Source organism: Lutjanus erythropterus, chromosome 15 (genome assembly GCF_056507025.1).
Source record: "Lutjanus erythropterus isolate fLutEry1 chromosome 15, fLutEry1.hap2, whole genome shotgun sequence".
Lineage (NCBI taxonomy): Eukaryota > Metazoa > Chordata > Actinopteri > Lutjaniformes > Lutjanidae > Lutjanus > Lutjanus erythropterus.
Window position 1 is genome coordinate 13,170,668 of NC_139331.1, and position 21,185 is coordinate 13,191,852.

Below are 21,185 nucleotides of genomic sequence, written 5' to 3' on the forward strand. Positions count from 1 at the left end.
CCACCATTTTCTTTTTTGCTGATCTGAAAAATGATCTGATCCGTGACTCAAAACCGTGATACGATCCGAACCATGAGGTTTTTGATCCATTGCACCCCTATTTACAGCATTAGTTGTCTGAGAATCTCTTCCATATTCAAGTAAAATTGGTATTGTGACTGAAATGTCCCTTACTGAATCAAAATCGAATCCAGTCCAATCCAATCGGGCCCTTGTGAATTGAATCAAATTGATTTGGGAAATCTGAGTCAATACCCAGCTCTAATTTTCTGTAAGTTTAATTATGTCAGGTTGTCATGGTAAAGACATGGACAGGTTGTACAGTCTTGATTAATGTCACATTATCATAATGAAAATATTATTGAAAACATAAAAAAAAAGCATTAATGCCAGCTTCTTGACACAGTTGACCAAATGACACTGACTATAGTCAGAAATATTCATAAAGACTCCATGTTCATGATACGTGTCATGATATGGTTATGACAGCAATGACAGTCTTATAAAACCCTGTGAAATGAAGTGTTGCAAAGAAATATAATAAGTAAAAAAATAATTACTAGAATTTACCAACAATACTTCAGTTCATTGTCTAAACAAAATTGGTTCTCCTAGGCCTGACATATTGTACCCATTTTTCCCCAGTGTTGTACGATGATGTCCATCTTCAAGTTTAGAGAGAAAGTAACCTTTTCTATCTCGTGAATCTCCATTGTCACATCTACCCAGTTATTTATGGTAGGTTCAGCATGCATCATCCATCTTTTGTCAAAGCCTCTTCCCCTACTGGCAGCACTATACCCATTAAATATACGTCGATACCTTTTACAGCTGAGGAGATATATCTTGACTGATTTTGAAATCTAATGGTATATGGATGTTAAAGATGACGTGTGAGGTGAACTATAACTTTCGGTTTGTGGGACTCTTTTTCTTTCTGTTTCCTCTCGATTATGAACAAGTACTTAACATATGGTTTCATTTTCTACCTTCGTACCCTGAATGTTCAGTGTGTATAATCACATATTGAGAGTGGAAAGATGAGCCCTGGTTAAAAGCACTGGGGGAAGAGAAGAATTGACAGGCAGCACACAATATGGATCATGATTCCTTGTCAGAGATCCCTCTTCATGTTTTTGTGGGGAATGTGGTGCAGATGCAGATATTACAATGGAGACCTTTTGTATTACTGAGGCAAAAGCTTTGCTCAAAGCATATGGAGAGTATACTGTGCATTATGATCTCTGTTGAACAACATAATGGATACCATTTAGTCCTTTGAGAAGCCAGTTGATGTACTGTGTGTTATTGATTCTGTGTAAGGTTCCTCTTTGGCAGACTTGGATCACTGCAGTGGCCCTTGACAGAATCATAATGGGGAGGACTTTATGGATTTTAATGAGTCCACTGTGATGTAGAGTCCATATCCACATCTGACCTCATTTACACATACATATAAATGTGGCAAGTTATCTCTTTTTCCTTTTTTTAGGTAGTTATTTTATATTATTACTGTTTATTATCCTGGTGTTATGCACCATCAGAAGCTGTTTGATGTGGCTCAATTGACAATTTTAAACAGTGAAGGCCTTTTGAGACCCCAAAGTTTATTCAGGGTTAGGGTGAGCTCGCTCAGAGGTCATGGTAATGCCACTCATTGTCACGTTCAAACCCTTGTGTCCCTAGAAAACTGACTCATGGTGGTCCCTGTATGTTTTCTCTTTCACACTCTCTTTGTGCTCTTATCTCTGACTTTGTTGCTCTGGTCTGCATCTCCATGCCTGCTTGGGAAGAGTAGTAAATGAAGGCAAATGCCTTGAAGTTTCACTGCATTTAGCATTCTTGCTTGCTTGCTGTGACACTTTTACTGCACTCTCAGAGAGCAGACTTTGGTTTTCCCTTTCCTCTTAAAACCCCAAGCACCATCTGTTGTCATTAGTGTCCAACATCCATGATGTAGCAGAGCTGCTGTCTCTGTCTGCCTCTCTCTTGCAATCCTTGTCACCCACTAACTGTTACTCTTTGAAGAAGGCCAAATGTCCAGCTTTAAATATAATCAGCTTGCAAGCAAAGTTTTTTTTTTTTTCAACTTTACAGTATCTTTTCAAAGAGAGAATAGAGAGAAACTATATTTTGCCTGCAATTAGGAGCTTAAAATCTTGGTTTGCTCTTAGTTAAAACGTAGGAAGTTGAGTGTTTTTTTCCCATTGCTTTGTCTCAGCTTCTTGTATGCTTTGCTTCTGAGACCTAGAACTTAACAGCCTTCTGCCCCAGAGAAATGCTTGGACAAATGTGCACATGTCCAATCATGTACTCAAAGAGTGCAGGTTTTTCCCTGCCTGTCGATCACAGAGGTGGGCCGCCTTTGTATTTTTGGCCGCCACTTTTGTTGAAAACTATGCTTTTTTTCTTTTTTTTCTTTTTTTTTTTTTTTTTGAAATGCCAAACTATTGTACCTTTTATCAGTAAGTGCTTTCGTGCGTTTATAGAGCTTAGGCTACAGGAGTAAATAGGAATTAGAAAACACATACGTCACGTCAGCACATATATTTCCCTGATTTAAGGGTCAAAAGCTGTTCAAACTGTTGTGCTCATATCCTACTTAATGTACTTTGTCAGTTCATCAAGTCCATAAAAATGTTCCTATAATGATCCTATAATAATAAGCCCTGAATCATCACTGTCCAAGATGCCTCCTTCTCATCCTGTCTAGACTTCATATTTTACTTATTTGATGCTCTATTGTTGCTAATATGTTACTGTAATTTTGGAGCAATCTGGCACAAGAATTTTCTTTGGGATTAATAAAGTTATATTTTACCTTATTTTATCTCTACCTAATCAGATGCAACAAGTGCTGCATAAACTTCACTGAGGGTAAATAAATTACCGTTTGAATAACACAGAACCAGTGTGATTTTCAATGCCTCTGTGCTGGCTTGCCCATATTAGAGAAAATTAGGATTAGAAAATTGTACTAAGAAATTAACTTTACATAAATGTTTGAATAGAAAATTTGCAATTTTTTTCAATTACTTAGATCATGTAATGTGACCCAGTGACTCCAAGTCAATACCAAATGTATTACTACACTACTTACTTACTACAAATGTTGTTCAATATCTGGCTCTGTGCCCTTTTTCTCTCCAGTTTCTTTTGCTGCCATCAAATTGCTAAGCAAAAAGTCAAATGTGATCGTGCAGGGCACCATGCATTTTCTGCCTTTGCCACATTTGTCTTGAAAAATCCATTTGCCTTGAGGAAGTGCAACTAATTTTAGTTTTACCCTGAAGGTGGTAATTGTGCAGACGTATGAAGTGTAGCAGGTGTGGTGAAGGGTTGTGTATTGACTTTTTAAGGTGTAGAATAATCCGAAAGTTTTAACAGGAATCAGCCATTTGAACAGCCTGTCATTTTTGTAATTTGCCATGAAGTTTTGTAAATGTTTTGTGTTTGTTTGAATTAACAAGGTTCCCTACTTACCTTTGCTCTCTCCATTATAGATCACATAAAGCGGAAGATTCGGAGGCGGCCATCTTGGGGGCGAGGCATCATCCGAAAGAAGAAGAACTACAAGAAAGGAACAGAAGAGGAGGAGGAGGAGCCTGAGGTGGAGGCAGAAGCAGAAGCGGAAGCTGCAGGACCCAGTGACTCGTGTCTGACACAGGATGAAGAATCGTCTTGCGATACCATGGGTCCCCAGCCCAATGGCCATCATCCCCATGTCCCCTCTACAGAGGAGGAGAGCTCCAATGAGCCCCCTGTCGCAGCTCCTCCTGAACCCCCAGAGGCCAGCGAAGCCCTTGAAGAGCCAGGGCCTAAGGAGGAGGAGCCCACAGCCAAAGAGGCAGAGTCCGAGAACACAGAGAAACACACTACGCCGCATTGCCTGGGTGACAGTTCTCAGCCCGAGGCAGACAGGGAGAGCCAGGACAAGCAGGCTGACGTCCAGCCTTCGATTGAAACGTCCGAGTCTTCAGATGCTGAGGCCCAGCCCAAGCACACAGAGGGTCTCCTGGTATCAAAGGTGGACTGTGTGAATGGAAACGAGTCAATGGACAGTCTGGACTCACAGAGCCTCAAGAGGAGCAGTGAGGTTGAGAAAGTGACTCCTCAGAGCTTGGCTGAGGGCTCCAATAATAATCCAGAACAGGAAGAGCACAAAGACAAAGATGAGAGCAAACCAACTCAGGAGCACCCTCCTCAGGATGGGAGGACAGTAACAGAAAATGTTGAGGAGGATCAAGATAAAGAAGGTATAGCACTAGACATAAGAGTTTTCTGTTATACAGCTTTAGCAGCACAGTTGGTTAATTAGAACATAGACCTTTTTCTCCCTCTATCTTTTTCTTTGGAATATTTTATTTTGAATTTTTGCAATATGCAAAATGTCCATATAAGAGAAAAAGAAGAGAGACAGAGAGAGACAGACGTGGGGTTCAATAAGGTACTCATCGATAGTCAGTGTATTGCCTACAGTGGATGCTGGTCGGCACGCCCCCCCCCCAGTTAGGAAGGCAGAGCGAGGAGCCAACAACAAGCTAAGCAATTTACTGCTGTGGACACGATAATTTAGACTTTTAACCACTTCAAAGTCAACCTAAAAAATCAATATCATTTTGTTCACTATATTTAGAATGTTTTCACTGCTTCATGTTGTCATCAGACAGCCTTTTCTAGTGAAAAACCACTGTTAAAAATATTGGTATTGACTTGTAATTCACTGACGTTGACAAGAATTGACAAGTACCTCATACAACCCCACACCAAATAATCCAGACTATCCTCGTAAGTATAAATGCGAATAATTTAGTATACAACATTTCTACCAGGAAGGAAGGTAACCCAATTTGTTAAGTGATGGATGCATGGTTTTATTTCAAGTGATGTTTTGTTGTGACAGAGTTTTGAGTAGGAATGCTGCTGGTGACTAATTTCCCTGTCGATTAAACACAAGATTTAATTTTGACTAGTAGACTAGTCTAACACTAAGAAAACACTCAGAAAGTAGTTAACATTTAGCAGAATTTATTAATTTATAATGTAAACACTGTCCGAAAAAATACTGTGTGTATTAAGAGCCATTTGAAGCTGTTAATCACAGCCTACAATCACCAATCAGACTTTAAATGCCACTGAAATGCGCGCTACTTTGCAATGTGCAATACAAACCTTACACATTAACGTACAGAACATGACAACAACTCACTAAATGCTTCACCTTTTCAGACCGAAGAGGATGACAGTGTCTGTGGGTAAAGGGCCCAGAGCTGTCATTAGCTGCCAGCCTGACACACAGTGTGGCTAACGTTAGCAGCTGCCTGCTCTGCTGCTCCGCTTGCAGGTTTATGTCCGTGTCTGTGCATAATGTGGGCACATTTCTCCAGTCGAGAGAATATATATCAGCTTATTCTGTCACAGTCTACATTCAACATTATTTCCATTTTCTAGATTAAAACACTGCCATACCGCTAGTTTTATGAGCTGTCATCTGTTTGACTTTGCTGATATAAACATCTGGAGTTGCCAGGACGATCAGGGCATAGAGGGGCTGCCGTCTGACAGTGCCGCAGCCCCAACTAGTGGTGGGCGGCTGCATAAAATCTTAGTGGCAACAGATAACATTGTGCATGAATGAACTGTTGATTAATAGTTCAAAACAACAGTATTTCTGGTGCTGACTAGCAAAGGTGGGGGCGTTTAATCATATAGTTGACCAGTCGCACGCATCCCTAGTTTTGAGTCACAGCTGAAACTGACCATCTGTCACTTCTGCAAACATCTGGACAAGCTATCAATCAGGTACATGGGTTTTTTTTTTGTTCTTTGAATTTGAACTGTCACTGATGGCAGTTTTTTTTTTTAAGTGAGAAGAGAAAGTCGCACATTCTCTTGTACTCGTTTTGATCTCTTCATTTGACTTCCTAATCATTTGATCTTTACAGATAAGCAATTAAGCAAATTAACAAAATCTGTTAATTTTTACACATCTAGTCAGTGCTTTGCCCACCACTTAATTATGATGATAAATTACCTTTCTGATTATCATCCAGCTCTTCTGATTTACACTAGGTTTAGCTTTTAAAATAGAGAGGGCATGAATAATGCAACATAAGTCATACAGAATATAAAAATGCTGTCTCCTGGCATAGCAGACGGTATATTTCAATGGAGGAACTCCAGGGACTTGAAATTATGTGTGCCTTTGTAGACACTCCACACCTTGTGATATGTATCCTGAAATGTTTTTTTTTTTTTTTTTTTGTCTATGAAAGATTCACAATGTTGGCTTGCTTCCACCCTGCATCTCTGACACTGCCATATATATTTTTCTTTTGCTCCAAGCCATTATGCCCTTCCTATTTATGTGAACTATTTGAATCAGAGATACACCAATTAGTTTACGTTTTTAATTACAGGCATGTGGTTTGGCTTTGTGGTGAGCAGAGGCCAGCTGGACGGCTGAGGTAATGGTGCTGCTAGAATATGGAGAAGCCATCAGAGGATGGCACGATCAGACAACAGAACACAAACAAACTGTGGCTCCTCAAACAACAGACAACTCAGCGACTCCGCCCCCACACTCATTACAAGCCGAGCCAGGCCTTTTGTTTCCATCAAAGCGTTTCTTGAGCACTGTTATAAATGGACAGGAAAGAGGCCAGATGTGAAATATTGTGCCCTCAGTAGCTGCTAGTAGCTTCAAATAGATTTTCTGCACATACTGTAGCCTTGCATTAATCTTGTACCCATGGCAGTTTGGATTTTCTTTCTTTGTGTCTATCCAGTGTGTGCTTTTCAGTGGTTCATGACAATAAAACCAAAAGAGGTCTCAAATGTAGCTCACACATTCATGTTAAGTTGTTTCAGATTGCTATCGCACTGCATTCATTCTTTATAACCCTCGTTGGTAACCCTTCTTCCATCAATAATCCTTTTATTAGGGGGTTCCAAAGCCAGGAAATGCAAGAGGAGCCTGTCAGAGCAGCTGAGGGGATCTGCTGAGAGGACAGAGGAAGAGCCACAACCAGTCCCTCCCCATCCTCCAGTGGTGATTGACCACCAGCGACTTTCAGTAAGTGTTTCTCTAAATCACTTATTAAACATTGATCTTGTATTGCAACATGAAATTCTCAGTCTCCTAAGGCTAAGAAAGCACGGGTATAAATAATGTGATTTTTTTTTTTGTTTTTTAGTGTATTTAAATTCTTTGATTATTTATTTTTTCAGTGCAATGCCATTATCTTATGGCTGGACTTTAGCACTGTGAAGTTTGTTGTTCAAATCTTTAAATCCTTAAAGGGATAGTTCAGATTATTTGATGTAGGGTTGTATGAGATACTGATTGATTATCATGATATCACCTACAAAAGATGCCAGTCAGCATCCCCTCAGGTAGGAGAAGCTCTCTCCTAACCAAACAGTCATTTTTCCTCACAGAACACAGGAGTTGCTGGTCTGCCATTGCTTCGATGTGTTCGTCTATTATGTGTTTGTCTCTGTTATTGTGTGATATTGGTGAATCCAAACTATCCTTTTAAGAAGTCACACAATAACACAAACAAACTAACACAGCAAGGCAGCCGCAGACTTGCAATTTGGTAGGGGAGGCAAAAGGACTGATTATGCCTATGGGGTTTAGTTGGTTTGAATAATGGTGATTTCCTTCTGGACTGTCTGACAGCAATATAAAGCGGTGAAAATATTCTAAATACAGCATACACTTAAACTGATTTTGTTTTTTTAGGTGGACCTTCATTAAGGCTAAAACACCTTTTGTTGCTGACCCCATCCACAGCACTTCATTGCTTTGCTTTGTGCTGTGCTCCTCTTTGCTTCTTCAAACAGGGTGTGTGCAGACGTCCATCTATTGTGGGTAATACACTGACTAGCGATAAGTTGCTCTTGCAACTCCACCTTAAATAATCCGAACTATCCCTTTAAATCTGAAAGTTGTGGCTTAATTTCTGAGCACAGTGTGATAGATGGCAATTTATATACAAATTCTTTTCACGAGTGTTCTTCTGTCTGTCGTCTTCTAAATTGTTGCTTTGTTGTGTTACAATGTCAGTATTTTAATTGAAAAATGCATCAGATCTTTGCAATGGCAACAGGGGAAGCACATGCACTGTTGCTCTAAACAGGTTGAGAAAAAACTGTTGCCACTCTTGCGCGAAAACATTATCTAAGCCCTCACAACCCATCAAGATTTTAGCTTTTAAAACCCCAGTGCGTGCCCCATCACCATCTTGCCTGATTCTGCACGGTCATCATTCTAATTCAGAGCGTGAAGGATGTAACAGCTGGGGCGATTTGGCGTTGTGCGCTGACTGTGGATTTGAGATTTAACAGGTACTGTGATCTGTATCAAAGCAATGATCTGGTAAAAGGGAGACGAGCATTCTTAAGGGGAAAACATGGTCACACAGAATGTCCATGGTCATTTATTATGATCGTGATTGCTTTATGTATTCAGTTATTTCAGGAATCAGTGTTTATATGACACAACATTAAATAGTAAATTCTGTAAATTAAATAAATAAGCAAAATGAATTATCGAGCTACAGACAATCTTGGAGACTTTACAGGTAGTTACAGTGTAGCTTAATATTAATATATGTTCACTTTTGATTTCTTATATATGTATAGCACTAAAGCTATAAAGTGGATAGATATTTTTCAGCAAATATAAACAGCTCTTAGATTCCACCAGTAAATAAGAAAATGTTGAAAAATAAAGACTTATTGGTTGCTACAGAGCCAGCTGTGGCAAACTGTCACATTTTGCAACTGACTAATTAGAGAGTGATTATGGAAAAGAGGAGCTATAATCTAAAAATGTAACCAATATGCTTTTGTTTTTGTCTTATTTAAGTTCAAATGGGTGCTTGTTTAAATGTTGCTTGAAGTGTGGAAGAAGGGTTTTTCAAGTGTTTCCTCCTCCCTTCTGTAAAAGAAACAGCTGTTGTTCATTTCTATACTCTAAATTTGCTCTAAATTGGTCACTTATTGCTTCATATGGACTGTTGAGTCCTTTTTTGTGTACAGACATTAATATGCAAAAGCTACAGAATGAATGAGTCCCTCGGTTAGATTGATGTTGAAAATGGCACCGATGATAATACTTGGCCTAGCCCTGGTCCCTTTGAAAACAAACCATTCATGTTATCTTTATTGAGACAGGAGAGGTAGGTAGACCTGTGCTCCCATTTACTTGCTGGCATAATCTGTCACACCCACTGTTTGGTGTTTGGGGTTTTCCACAAGGACAAGGAGCAGCCAGGCAGTGGGGAAAAAAGTAGCCAATTTTGACCATAAAAGCCCTGGTTGCTGGCCTCTGGCACATTTGAATGTCATTATTCTGTTACATACGCTGATCTTAATTGTTGCATATTTTAATGATTGTAAACGTCATAGTGATTATAAAGGAAAATTTGACTTCTTGTGTTTTAACCTGCATAGTCTGCAAATTGCTATTATGGGGAGTAAGGAGGTATTATTTAAGAATGAATATTCACTTTGTTACACATGAATAAAAAGATAATTACTCGGTGACAGGATAACTAAAAATACTGACTGAAGTGTAGCGGAAATTGCAGCTTGTTCATCAAAGTTATTTATTAGAAAAAATGTGTATAATAGCATGATAAAGTAGCTAGCAGACAGAAATGAATAGTCGGCTCTTTGGCTGGCAGCCGATGCTTATGAGAAACTCTGATGATGCCCATCTTAGAATACCTTCTGCTTTCTGCTTTTTCCCGTCTACGGCTTCCAAAAATAGAAAAAGGTTAAACAGAGTTAGTATCTAGATAATTGGAAGTCTACCATTCTTTGAACAGGGCCTAGAAGGCAGCACATATATTGAAAGTTTTTTGTATGAAGGACTTAAGGTATGGAGGATGGGGAAACTCAGTCATGGGTGACCAGCCTTAAGCTTCCTCCAGTGTGGAGCTGATGCTGTCACACTGCCCTTCTCAGATGGATAACTCTAACTTCTGAGACTTATCCCTCCTTTCCATTCACCCTATGGTCACACCACTGTCTGTCTCCCCTTTTCATCTTTCAACTATCAATTTTGTATCCCTGCTCTCTGAACATGGAGGGAACCAATTACAGTGGCAGACCATTTCTCACATCCCTCAATCAACAGGTGTTGTTCCTGCAACATTTGGAGGAAACAAGGGTATGACTCAAACATGAGCTTCTCTCTGCCTCACTAGAGCCGCCAACTTGTGCCAAGATATGCTCAAGGAACGGAGAGCATGCGAAGCAGCTCCGCCGTACTTTGCACAGTCACGCTAGGGTCCCACCTAATACCCCAAGTGTAAATTGGAGCCTCGGCTCAGTGGGCTCCCCTGACAGCACTTCTCGCTGATCGGGTGGAGCGTGCTTGGTTTTAGGGCACTCTGTGTAGTGTAATTGATGTAAAAGAAGTGTTCTGACATGCGCTGGCTTCTTTCCTCCATGCTCTGAAGTGACATCCAGCTATCAAGCCATTATCTAGTGGCTTTTACCCATGTCCCTTGGGCATGATGGGCGACGAAGGGGGTTTGCATCTTGTCTTGCTAAACCTGGCTCCATCTTTCAAACTGATTGACAGGCTTTTTAGTTGGCCTGATCTTAGTGCTCCACCTGGCTGCTCTGATGAACAACCACACACAGAACTAATCTGGAGTTTTATTTGTTAGTAGTGGGGGGGATATCTTAAAGAAACAGATCGTGAAAAGAGGGGACTGTGAATAATTGCTTTTTCATCCCCGGCTTACGGAACAAATTGAATATCCGGTGCGCAGGATGAGAGTCACCATTTAAGCAGATATTTGCTGGCAGGGCTGGGACTGGCAAGCTGCCTGATGTGTATTAGGGCCCGCAGTGAGTGGTGTACTGTTCCTTCTCTCTTCCTTCAGCCGTATTCATTGATTGTAGAGGGCTCATTATTTCTGACTTTTAACTTGACGGAAGAGGCTCTGAAATCTCTCTGGAATGAAATACCATCAGAGTGTTATGAGTTTGTTCACAGAGCCTACACTTGAAGCCTGTAGGACAGAGATGGTATTATTTCAGCATTCACATCCTGCCTTTCAGAGCCATGGCACAGTTATTTGCTCTGATTCACTTACTGAAATCAAGTTCTGTTATTGCCAGTTTTACTGAAATGATGCTTGATGCTGTCTGGATCAAAATGAATTCCTCAGCATGAATAAATAGGTCCTGAGGCTTGTTTCTCTTACTACTCCAAGATGTCGCTTATAGTCAGCTGTTTTCTTTCATCAGTAATCAGACACTTGTCCACAGATGGACTGGAAGAAGTGGTGCTGACGATTGCAGATGAGAATTCAGTAACAAGAAATCCAATCTGGCCCGGCAATTTTTCCTCCATCTTACCAAGAACACACAGATTATCGTCTGCTCCGCTGTTTTCTTTAGCAGCTGCCTAGAAAGAGCCAGTGTTTCTAGTTGCTGGCACAGTATGGAGTCTTTTGGCTTGATGCTTAGCTATTACAGCATGTCAGGATTTCCTGTTTTAGAGGAGCCTGTCAACAGAAGTGGCCCCATTTTCAGTTTTTTCATCTCCCATCATTTTTAGTACTAATAACAGCGGGGGGGCCCTCTGGCAAAGTAGCCATCATACATGTCCATTCAACAGACAACAACTTAATAGTAGTGCTGGACCAGCATTTGATTGTCAATAAAAATAGATAGTGTTTAAAGTGCTTCTTTCATTTTCATTCATTCCCACTGATGGCCTTGACAGTGTGGCTATTTGCATGTAATTGCATTTGCAAAGCTGTGCCTCTTGGCCACACATGAGAGCCAGTTGTGTCAGTAGCTCACACAACATAAACATACCAGTCTCTAGTATTTTCTTCATGTACTGTAGTACTTTGCCCTCTTGCGAAGCCCTTAAGGGTGATTTATTATGCCTTGTTGCAGTGCTCACACCTTATGCATCCCACTGAACCATTGGCTTATATAAACTAAAGGTTTGTAGTTATAATTAGCTCTACAGGACATAAAAATGAGTTTTTAAATGCTTGGCTTTGCTTTTGTCAACCCTGGCAAGTGTAATAGCTAGTCAGCAGGATTGGTCCACCAGTGGAAGCACTGAACAGCATTTGGGTTGATTGAAACATGCTGTAGCAGCTGCAGAGGATACTATTAGGATGCTATTATTCAAGGACATGTATTATCAGTATTCAACACAAGGGTGTACAACAAAATTAGAGTTGTACAGTAGGTCCTTCATAATGAACAAAATATACAACATATATACAGATGATTTATTCAATTCAAAATGGAACAGGGTGAAAATATAAAGCAAAATTTGTTGAATGTTAAATGGCAAAAAAAGATGGTGAAGACAATAAGACCAGCATCTCCACATTAAATTTTCAACATCTGGGAAACACTGCTCATCAAGTGTGACTTTGTTTGAGCATGAAGTATCATCAATGTTAAACGCAGTTCAGAATTGATGCTCAGAAATGAGATGTAGCTAGTGCTACTAAATACCCCAAGTCATAACGGAGTTAGTCATCATAAATTACTGTTAATTTAGTTATCATCTCGATTTTATCAGTGAAACACTATGACAAAAAACATGAGCCAATAAAATAAACACTAATAAACTAAAGGTTTGTGGTCATGATTAGATTAGATTACAGGACATGAAAATTAGTTTTTAAAAGCTTGGCTTTGCTTTTGTCAACTGTAGAAAGTGTAATAAAAGTCAGCAGGATTGGTCCACCACTGGAAGCAAAAACACTGAGCAGCATTTGGGTTGATTGAAACATGCTGCAGCAGTTGGAGGGGATATAATATAATACTATTAGGATGCTATTACATTTTTTAGTTAATAGCCAAGGTGGGAATCTGAGTCAGGGTAAAATTGAAAAAAGCAGCATAACTGTTGGTGAGGTATTGGAAATAGCAGCTAACAAACATTACTCTCTGGCCAGTTAGTGTCTTACATTTGCTTTCAATTACCAATGAAGCTACGAACTGTGTGTAATGAATACCAAAGGAGGCTCATGTTAACATAGTTTTGTTATCACCTGGGTGCATAAAATGCCCTGATGACAGAAATGTGCTGTAGAGCTTGAAGCAGCAGTGCTTATTTAGATGGGGGTTTTTTTTTCAGGCTGTACATGTTTGTATATTCTGAAAACATATTCCCATAATGCATAATGGACGGTCTGAAATGCTCCCAGCTTTGTCAGCATGTTTCACTGTTTCACTCCACAATACACACACAAACACACGTTGGTTGTACCATACATGTAAAGGACATCGCATTGATTAACCTTTATTTCCCTTGAGGTTTACCTTAAATTTGGCCATAGCTCATCAATACTTAGTCCTTACAATAACCTTGACCTAATCTCAACTTTTTCCATTTCATCTTTTTCCCTGTGGTTTTTCCTTCAGTGAATTTATTTTGAAAACAGCTCTGTATCAGGGGTATGTGGAGGCGTGTTTGTGGTTATTTGTGTAAAGTCAGTGCAGTGCAGACTTTCTCCTCCTTTATTACCTGGTGATATTGGATCTCTGCTGTCTTAAATCTATGAAATATTAACATTCTTTCCTGTAGCCTATTTACCAAACATCTTATTTTTCTCAGACTTATCACTTTTACTGAATATAATCTTCGTTCTTAAAACTTTTTTCTCCCTAAAGCCCATAACTGAAAATAGAAAAGTAAAGGTTGCTTTATCATTATTTCACATTATTCTGAACTTGACCTTGAGTGGGAAACAGTGGGTCATAATGAGAGATCAGCGAAAATAATTACTGTCCAATCAGACAGCACGGTACAATCCAACAGTCATGCATTTTGTTCTTCAATATTTGGAGTTGATTTGGCTATAAAAATCACATTGCTGGCACAGCTACATAATGTCATGATGGTGTAGTAGGATTTAATTTCAAACAATTATTTCAGTAATCTGACATTAATGGATAACACAAAAATGACTCAGACAGATCAGGTGGTTTGGTCAGTATGTGGCATACTTGTCTGTTGCCTCAAGAAATGGTAACTAGACCAAGACATAATGTTATATGTTCTGCAATGATCTTAATGTTACTTTTCACACAAATATTAAGCAATACTGCAGCAACAAACACCCCTCATTACGCTGGGTTTGCTTTTTACACTGAACCACACGACATCAGCATAATGCTGCTCAAGGGTGTGATTGTTAGGAAATATGCTGGCATTCCAGATGCAAAACAGGTATGATGATACAGATCAGGTCAACAAGCAGTTCATTCATTTGTTCATTTAAACATTTATCTAAAATGTCTAAAAATCATTGAGGTTTCCTTCATTTGTAGTGATGCAGTTAAAATCAATAAAGAGGATAATAAATCAATAGCACACTGAGTTGGAATGGTTTGAGATCATCATCTTGAATTGGCCAGGGAAGGAAAAAGTCTCAATCTTGAGAATGTGTTGTAGATAGAGATGCACCGATTTCATCAATCTATGTCACTGATTTTTCTTGGCCAATTCTGATGTTTTTTAAGGGACTGATCTGCCGATTCAAATTTTGGACGATTCCAATCTTTAGTCTTTCTAAAAACGATAATTGATAACTAATTGATTACTTTTCTTGGATGTTCATAATAAAACAAAGACTATTAAATATTCATTAAATACTATTTTACATTTTCTCCAAAGTTCTCCAGGTTACAGCCAGGCGTTATTATAATTTAAATTAAGATTATGATTAGGGGGAATATAATCTCACGGATCATGGAATCTCTCAGGATTTTGCAGGACATGATTTCATGTGATTTCTTGTGGAAGCAGATGTAAACAAACCAGAGACAAACACAGAAGTTAAATAAGGAGGAGACACATCAACACAGGTTGTTTATTCTTCAGCCAGAACAGGAGGTTATATTTTAACTGTCCCTCTGTAAACAGCAGTCTGCTGCTGGCTAAACATTAGCCTGAAGAGCTACAAAGTTTACAGCTGTTTTGCAACATTGTCAGCTGCTCTGTCTCGTTGTAGACTGTGTCTTCTCTTTATCCTGTTCTTGGAATCTGTCACTGACATCAACTTCATGCAAGCATGTGTCTGAGTGTGTGTAGTTGTGATCACTGCTGTGAGAGGTGATATCACGGTCAATTTGTCTGCTGCGCGCATAACGTGACCATTCTGCAGAAGAATCAGATATGTGAAACTGTAATTTACATCCTCAGGTCAGTGCTGAAGTAGTTGCTTGATATTAATCTTAGCCTTTCTAACACAAACAAATAACCCTGCCCCTTATGTTTTTTTGTGACCAAGACATGTACTGAGTGGGATATTTCAAGTTGATGATAAACTTGAAACGATATTACGTCAAGCTGTACTTGTCCATAGTCAAGGAGAAGCTAAATTTAAGAAGTGCTTAGGAAAGCCACTTATTGAACAAAGAGTGAATATTCAAGGTTGTGGCCTTGTCCTGGTTTAATCTATGTCATGTCCAGGAAAGTGGCCCTGAATATCTACACTCTGTATTGATTTTAACACAACTCTTTTATTGATTTTTGTACTAAAGTGAACATGCTAGCATCTTTATTTTCTTAATTATTTACACTTACTTTAAAATTAGCTATTTTCATCATGTAGATATCTGAGTCTCTGTTTAAATGTGGTGACATCTAGAGAGATCCAATTATGTGGGAGTGTTAATGTACATACGTCTTGATTAAAGAAAAAGCATTTTAGATATTTTATTAAGCCACATATTGAAATCATAAATAAACAGTAATGCCATTCAGTGGATTAAGTTTATTAGTGTATTAAATCATGTAGTTTAATTTCAGTCGTGCACAAAGGACCTTTTCGCATAATATGCACAGCCATCAGATGGCTGCGAATTCACCTGTGAGTTGATGTTAGAGGTAAAGCCAGCCATTTGAATATTTAAGATGAGTTGGTAACCCCAGCAGGACTTTTACATGCCCAGCCAAAAGGGATGACCGTTTCATTTTAATGTGCCGACACCCTGGTAATATGATTTGTCATGATCATCCCTGACCCTTATAACACTATCTATATTGCATTACCTGTGTGACCGAGCACCCTGTAAGCCACATTATGTGCCGCTGCAACTGGGTTTTCCCCCAGCAAATCACCATCCACTAGTGCCACATCCACCTCTCTGCCCTCACTAAAGACATTCATGGTAATCATGGTAACAAGCAAACCAGAAATCATTTATAATTCATTCTTTTGCAAGTGTTAGAGACTACAAAAAATTGGTAACAGGAAGAAAGGGGGGAATCATTCTCTTAGAGACAGATATTGAAGGTTTAATGGTGTCCCTGGTGATGGTGACTGTTGGGCTTCCAATCCTTGTGATTTTTTTTTCTTCACTGCCTAGTAACCCTTCTTCTCTCGCTCATCACTGAGGATGGCTCTTCATGCTGACTCTCTCTCACACACACGCACACGCACATATAACTATTGAAGCATCCTTGAATGATCAAAGAGGAAGATCCTCTGCCATATCACAGCTATCTCCAGTCTGCATGTTTGATTGTTCACAGGCTGTTTGTTCAACAAGATTTCGTATGCGCAGTATGATGGTAAATTCAATGCACGATAGCAGCATTTTGCATATTTCATTAGCACAGAACGAAACATACTTATTTATAGCCATCAAATATTTCTTCAACATTTTGTAATTAGGCAACAGCAACATTCCTTGTTTTTTTGGAGGACTATGACAGTTCACCATGACATTTTACTAATTACGTTTAAAGAGCAGCTTGACCCCAGTGGAAGATAAACGCCAGTGGTTGAGATTCCCACATTGCTGCAGTGATGTACAAGTGTGGGCAAAGTGGGAAACTCACGCAGCTTGCAAATGGTGTTAAATTTCACAGATGACATTTACACGTTTATTAATATGCACTCTGTAATTCACAGAATTTCTGTAGACTGATGCAGATGTCAAGGTACAGGGCCCAGCTTTGAGAATTTGGTGTCAGAGGAGAAGTAGAAATGGTTTGAAAAATGTAGTTGACCAGACCCAGTGGTGGTTTTATTGTCTGCCAGTGATCTTAACCTGGCCAGCAGGAGGGCATGAGGAATATATGAGAAATACCAGCATGCCAGGGCATTGGGTTACTGATGTGAACTAGAATTGACACGTCATCTGGTTCATAGGTCAGGGGTTAAATACCAGAGCTGCAACACACCTTGATGAAGTGTGTTGGTGCCCACTCTCCAGCCTGAAATCAGTCACATGAATCACTCCTGGTTTGTTACACTTGTTACACTTTTATTTTCTCACTATTTATGAGAATTTAGCATTTGCATTAGTATAGCATTTTTATTTTGGTAAATGCAATTTGAGTAGTGTAGTTGTACAGTCAGAATTCCATTCTGCACATATTATCAAACTTGCTATGGATGTTAGTTTTTTAGTCTGTTGCAGGTCAAAATGCGGCCTGCAGCAGACAAGGTAAGGTTATCTTCTATAAGGTTAAGGTAATCTTTATCAGATTCATAACTGCAAATAGTGATGGAGTGGCTATGGCATGTGGACTCCCTCAGGGATCCGTTCTTGGACATCTCCTGTTCAATGTATACATGCTGCCTTTGGGCCAAATTCTGCAGAAAACGACACTGACTTACCACAGTCATGCAGATGATACTCATGTATACCTGACATTGCCCCTATGGTATAAAATGTGCTATATAATCAAACTTGCTTGCTTGTTTTTGGCCTAGCAGTTGTTGATTACTTGTGGCCCCTACTGGCCAATTAAGAGGAGTGAGGAGTCAGCAGTTGGTATAAAACAGAGCAGTCAGTAAGACAGTTTTTCAAAAATTGTGAGTCACTGCAACCATGAGAGATCCTTGAGCAGTCATAAATGTGCACAAAAAATGTCAGACTGGTGGGTCCAGTAGTGTGCAAGATTAGCTGTGGACAGTAGCTTCAGCCCCATTTATCATGCACACACATGGCCTATCACATGGTGTCTCCCAGGCTTATGCCTTGCAGAGATACAAATGAATCATTGTGTCTATAATAAATCCCCTAAGTTAACACATGCAAGAAAAAACTCTTTATGATCAAATCCTCTTTTGCAGGCAGAATTTTGGCACTAATGTAACTCCATACAGTATACTATTATTCTGCTTTGTTCCCTAAAGTCACTCTCATCCTAAACCCTCTGAGCTGCATCTTGGGTCTTAAGACGCATGGGGATGGATAGAGATGTGAGTAAAGAAAGGGATGCGAGTAAAGATGGGGAGGGGAAGATGGAACACAGAGTTTAGAGAGGGTGAGGTTAAATGGTCCATGTCAGTAGTAGTCTTTAACGCATGGGATTACTGCCCTTTTGTGTGCTGTGAGCTCACTCAATCACTGAGCCTGTGTAAGACACACTCACACCATTTACCCCACACTGCCACAGACATCCTGATCAAGCAGACGGAGGCTGGGAAGTACACTGCTGCAATCAGCTTGCTAACAGTAAGAGCAGAATAAATTGAGGGGATGAAGACAGGGAAAGACACAAACAAGAAGAGAATGAAAAGGCAAACACTGGAAGCCAACAAGGAAAAGTGTTGTCTGGCAAAAAAAAAAGGGGGGGGGGGGGGGGTGTTGAAGAGGACCTGAGGAGTGCCTCTATAAAACATTGAAATAGACGAGAGGTGTGAAGATGCACTATAAAGAAGTGAAATGCACTTAAAACAAGCGATGGGAAGCATAATGAAAAATAGAAGTGCAGTGGCAGCTGGATGAAAGGACGTTCGGAGCAGTGTCTTACAGAAAATTTCTCATTATTACACGTGTGAGATGGGTTGTAATGATGCTAATTAAAGCTTTTGTGCATGTGTTGTTAAAATCAGCATCTCACCAAGATGTGCTCCATTTGGTCCTCTTTTTATGAGTTCTCATGGCTGGGTTGCAACCTATGAAACCTGACAACTCCCTTGATGTTAAACCAGAGTTACTGTATAAAAAGCACAAAACGAATCCAATAAAATATGCTCAATATAGAGCAGCTGACAGCACCTTTTTTTTTTTTAAGGCAGCTGTGATGATCATTATCACTTTGGATGAATTCTCAATATTAGAGAAATTCTAAGTGTTCTTAGTTTCTGTATGCACACTTTATTTGTCAGGGGACCTATAGTTATTAGATTGGCCAGGTGAAGGTTTTTATGTCAAAGGCATATTACCAGTGAATCCTCCTACACTGTCAGATTAAGTTATGGAAGTGTGAATATTTGAAAGGTATTATCTCCTCAAAGGCATGTTTCCAGGCTGTTGAGTTCAGTATGATAAGCACCCACTGGAAGTCAAGCTGGGGAAAGTATGGAAAATGAAACTTTTTTTTTTACAGTGACAGAACTCAACAGAGATTTGAGATTTGTTTTTTTCTTTCTTCTTATCTCTCCTTATTATAATATTTATGTGTGTAAGTTTAAATTAATGTACTACTCACAATACAAAACCATAAAACATGTATGTAGACGATGGCATCATAAATATTGAAAAAGCAGTGCAGAAAACATGTTTACTGCCTAAGGAATGAAATAGCTACCAAGTGTCTAACCTGTCATTTCTTTCTCATAGAACTGTTGTGCTCATTGTGAGGCAGAATGTTTTTTACAGGGTTGTAGTGGGTTTTCGTGATGCACCTAAAAAAAATTAAACAAGAAAGCACTCTTAAGAATAATAGTCTATCCTGTCACAAATTATTTTTTACTATCAGTGGATAGTGGGCAGATGAAAGAATAGTTCCAACAGTAGCCAAAGTTTAAGTTTCTGTGCTAGTTGCTGAGTTTTAGGGGCTGTGTCCACCAAAGTGTTTTTTTTTTTCCTGAGGCCAGTGTATTTTTTGAATTGTTTGCAATGGGAACACTGTGTATTTACACTCCACAACAAATGCCAGCAGCACATTGAGGCGCTGAACACCTATTCTGCAATGAGCATATGTCCTTTTATTCTGTTCGCAGAAAGTTGAAAAATGTTTCCTTGCCCACAAAGTCTTATGAATCCACATTGAACAGTATGTGTCCATCCTCTCTACTTAAACTAAGAAAGGACGAGAGCAATTGGGCCACTGTACCTTGTGCTGACATTTTTACACAGTATTTCTTGATAACTTGATCAAGAATGATCAACTAGGAGAACTTTGTTATCTGGGAAATAAGGTACAGTACTTGCAAAATATACATTAACTGTTACTTCCGCTGATATTCCGTATCCTAGCAACAAGAGCCACCAAAGCACTCTTGTGCACTCCCTGATTAGTGTTTTCTGTAGAGCTCCTGGCTGTTTTAGGTGGGGCAAAAGCACTTTGGTCTACACATGGCCTTAGAGATATCTGCTGTAGAGATGTCTGCCTTCTCTCAAATATAATGAAACTAGAGATTGCGCCCAGCTTGTGGTTCTCAGAATGCCAAAAAAGCAAGCATGCATCAGCTCTTGGATGAGAGGCTCATGCTTGTGACAACGTGGGATGTAAACATTAGTGGCATCCTCCTCAATTTCCTCAGTTGAGCTCTGACCCCTCGTCCATGAGTAGATGCACACTTCCTTGTGTGCGGTGACATGGTTGGTGGGTGTAGAAACAAAGTAGTTCCTACATGAAATTGCTTACAAGGTCTCTGAATTATCTTGAGTAATCAGATCATGATTTCTTGAAAGAGGCATTGGTGTTGAATATTTTGGACTTTGGGCCATCTAGTCCCATTATATTTGAGAGAAAACACACATCTCTTCAGGTCACATCAGAACAGACTAGATGGATAAATAGCACTACCAGCCAGAGGGAAGAATGTATTTTTGATTTTGGTGGTCTCCCTTTAATTAAATTTTAACAACTAAGTATAAAGCTAATGCATTTAATTCCTAAACAGAGCATTGTCGACCAGCGCTTTGGGGAAACATGGTGGACCCCAAGGGCAGCTCATGTTTGAAATTCACTTTTCTGTAACTCCGTTAGAGGTGCTGAAAAGTAAAAACATCCTGACAAAGTGAAGTGTTGCTCTCAAGGTTAAATTCCTGGTCATGAGCTGAAGTCTGTCTTGGGATTAAGCTTCACATGGAAGTTTTTGTTGATGGGAAGCTGTTGTCTGTTACTTTAATCAAGACAACTGTTCTGTCATTTAAACAGAAATCACAGTCGAATGGAGTACAGCGATTAATACAATGCTAACCTT

The 21,185-nt window shown here is 39.5% G+C and overlaps 1 protein-coding gene across 1 annotated transcript in view; it reads left to right on the plus strand.

Moving 5' to 3' along the window:
• atad2b (ATPase family AAA domain containing 2B) overlaps nucleotides 1–21,185 on the plus strand; it is an 89,918-nt gene that overhangs the window by 54,412 nt on the left and 14,321 nt on the right. The window contains exons 25-26 of the mRNA XM_084736916.1: nucleotides 3,504–4,256; nucleotides 6,945–7,075. Of these exons, the coding sequence (XP_084593042.1) occupies nucleotides 3,504–4,256; nucleotides 6,945–7,075 (884 nt within the window). The remainder of the gene's footprint in view (nucleotides 1–3,503; nucleotides 4,257–6,944; nucleotides 7,076–21,185) is intronic.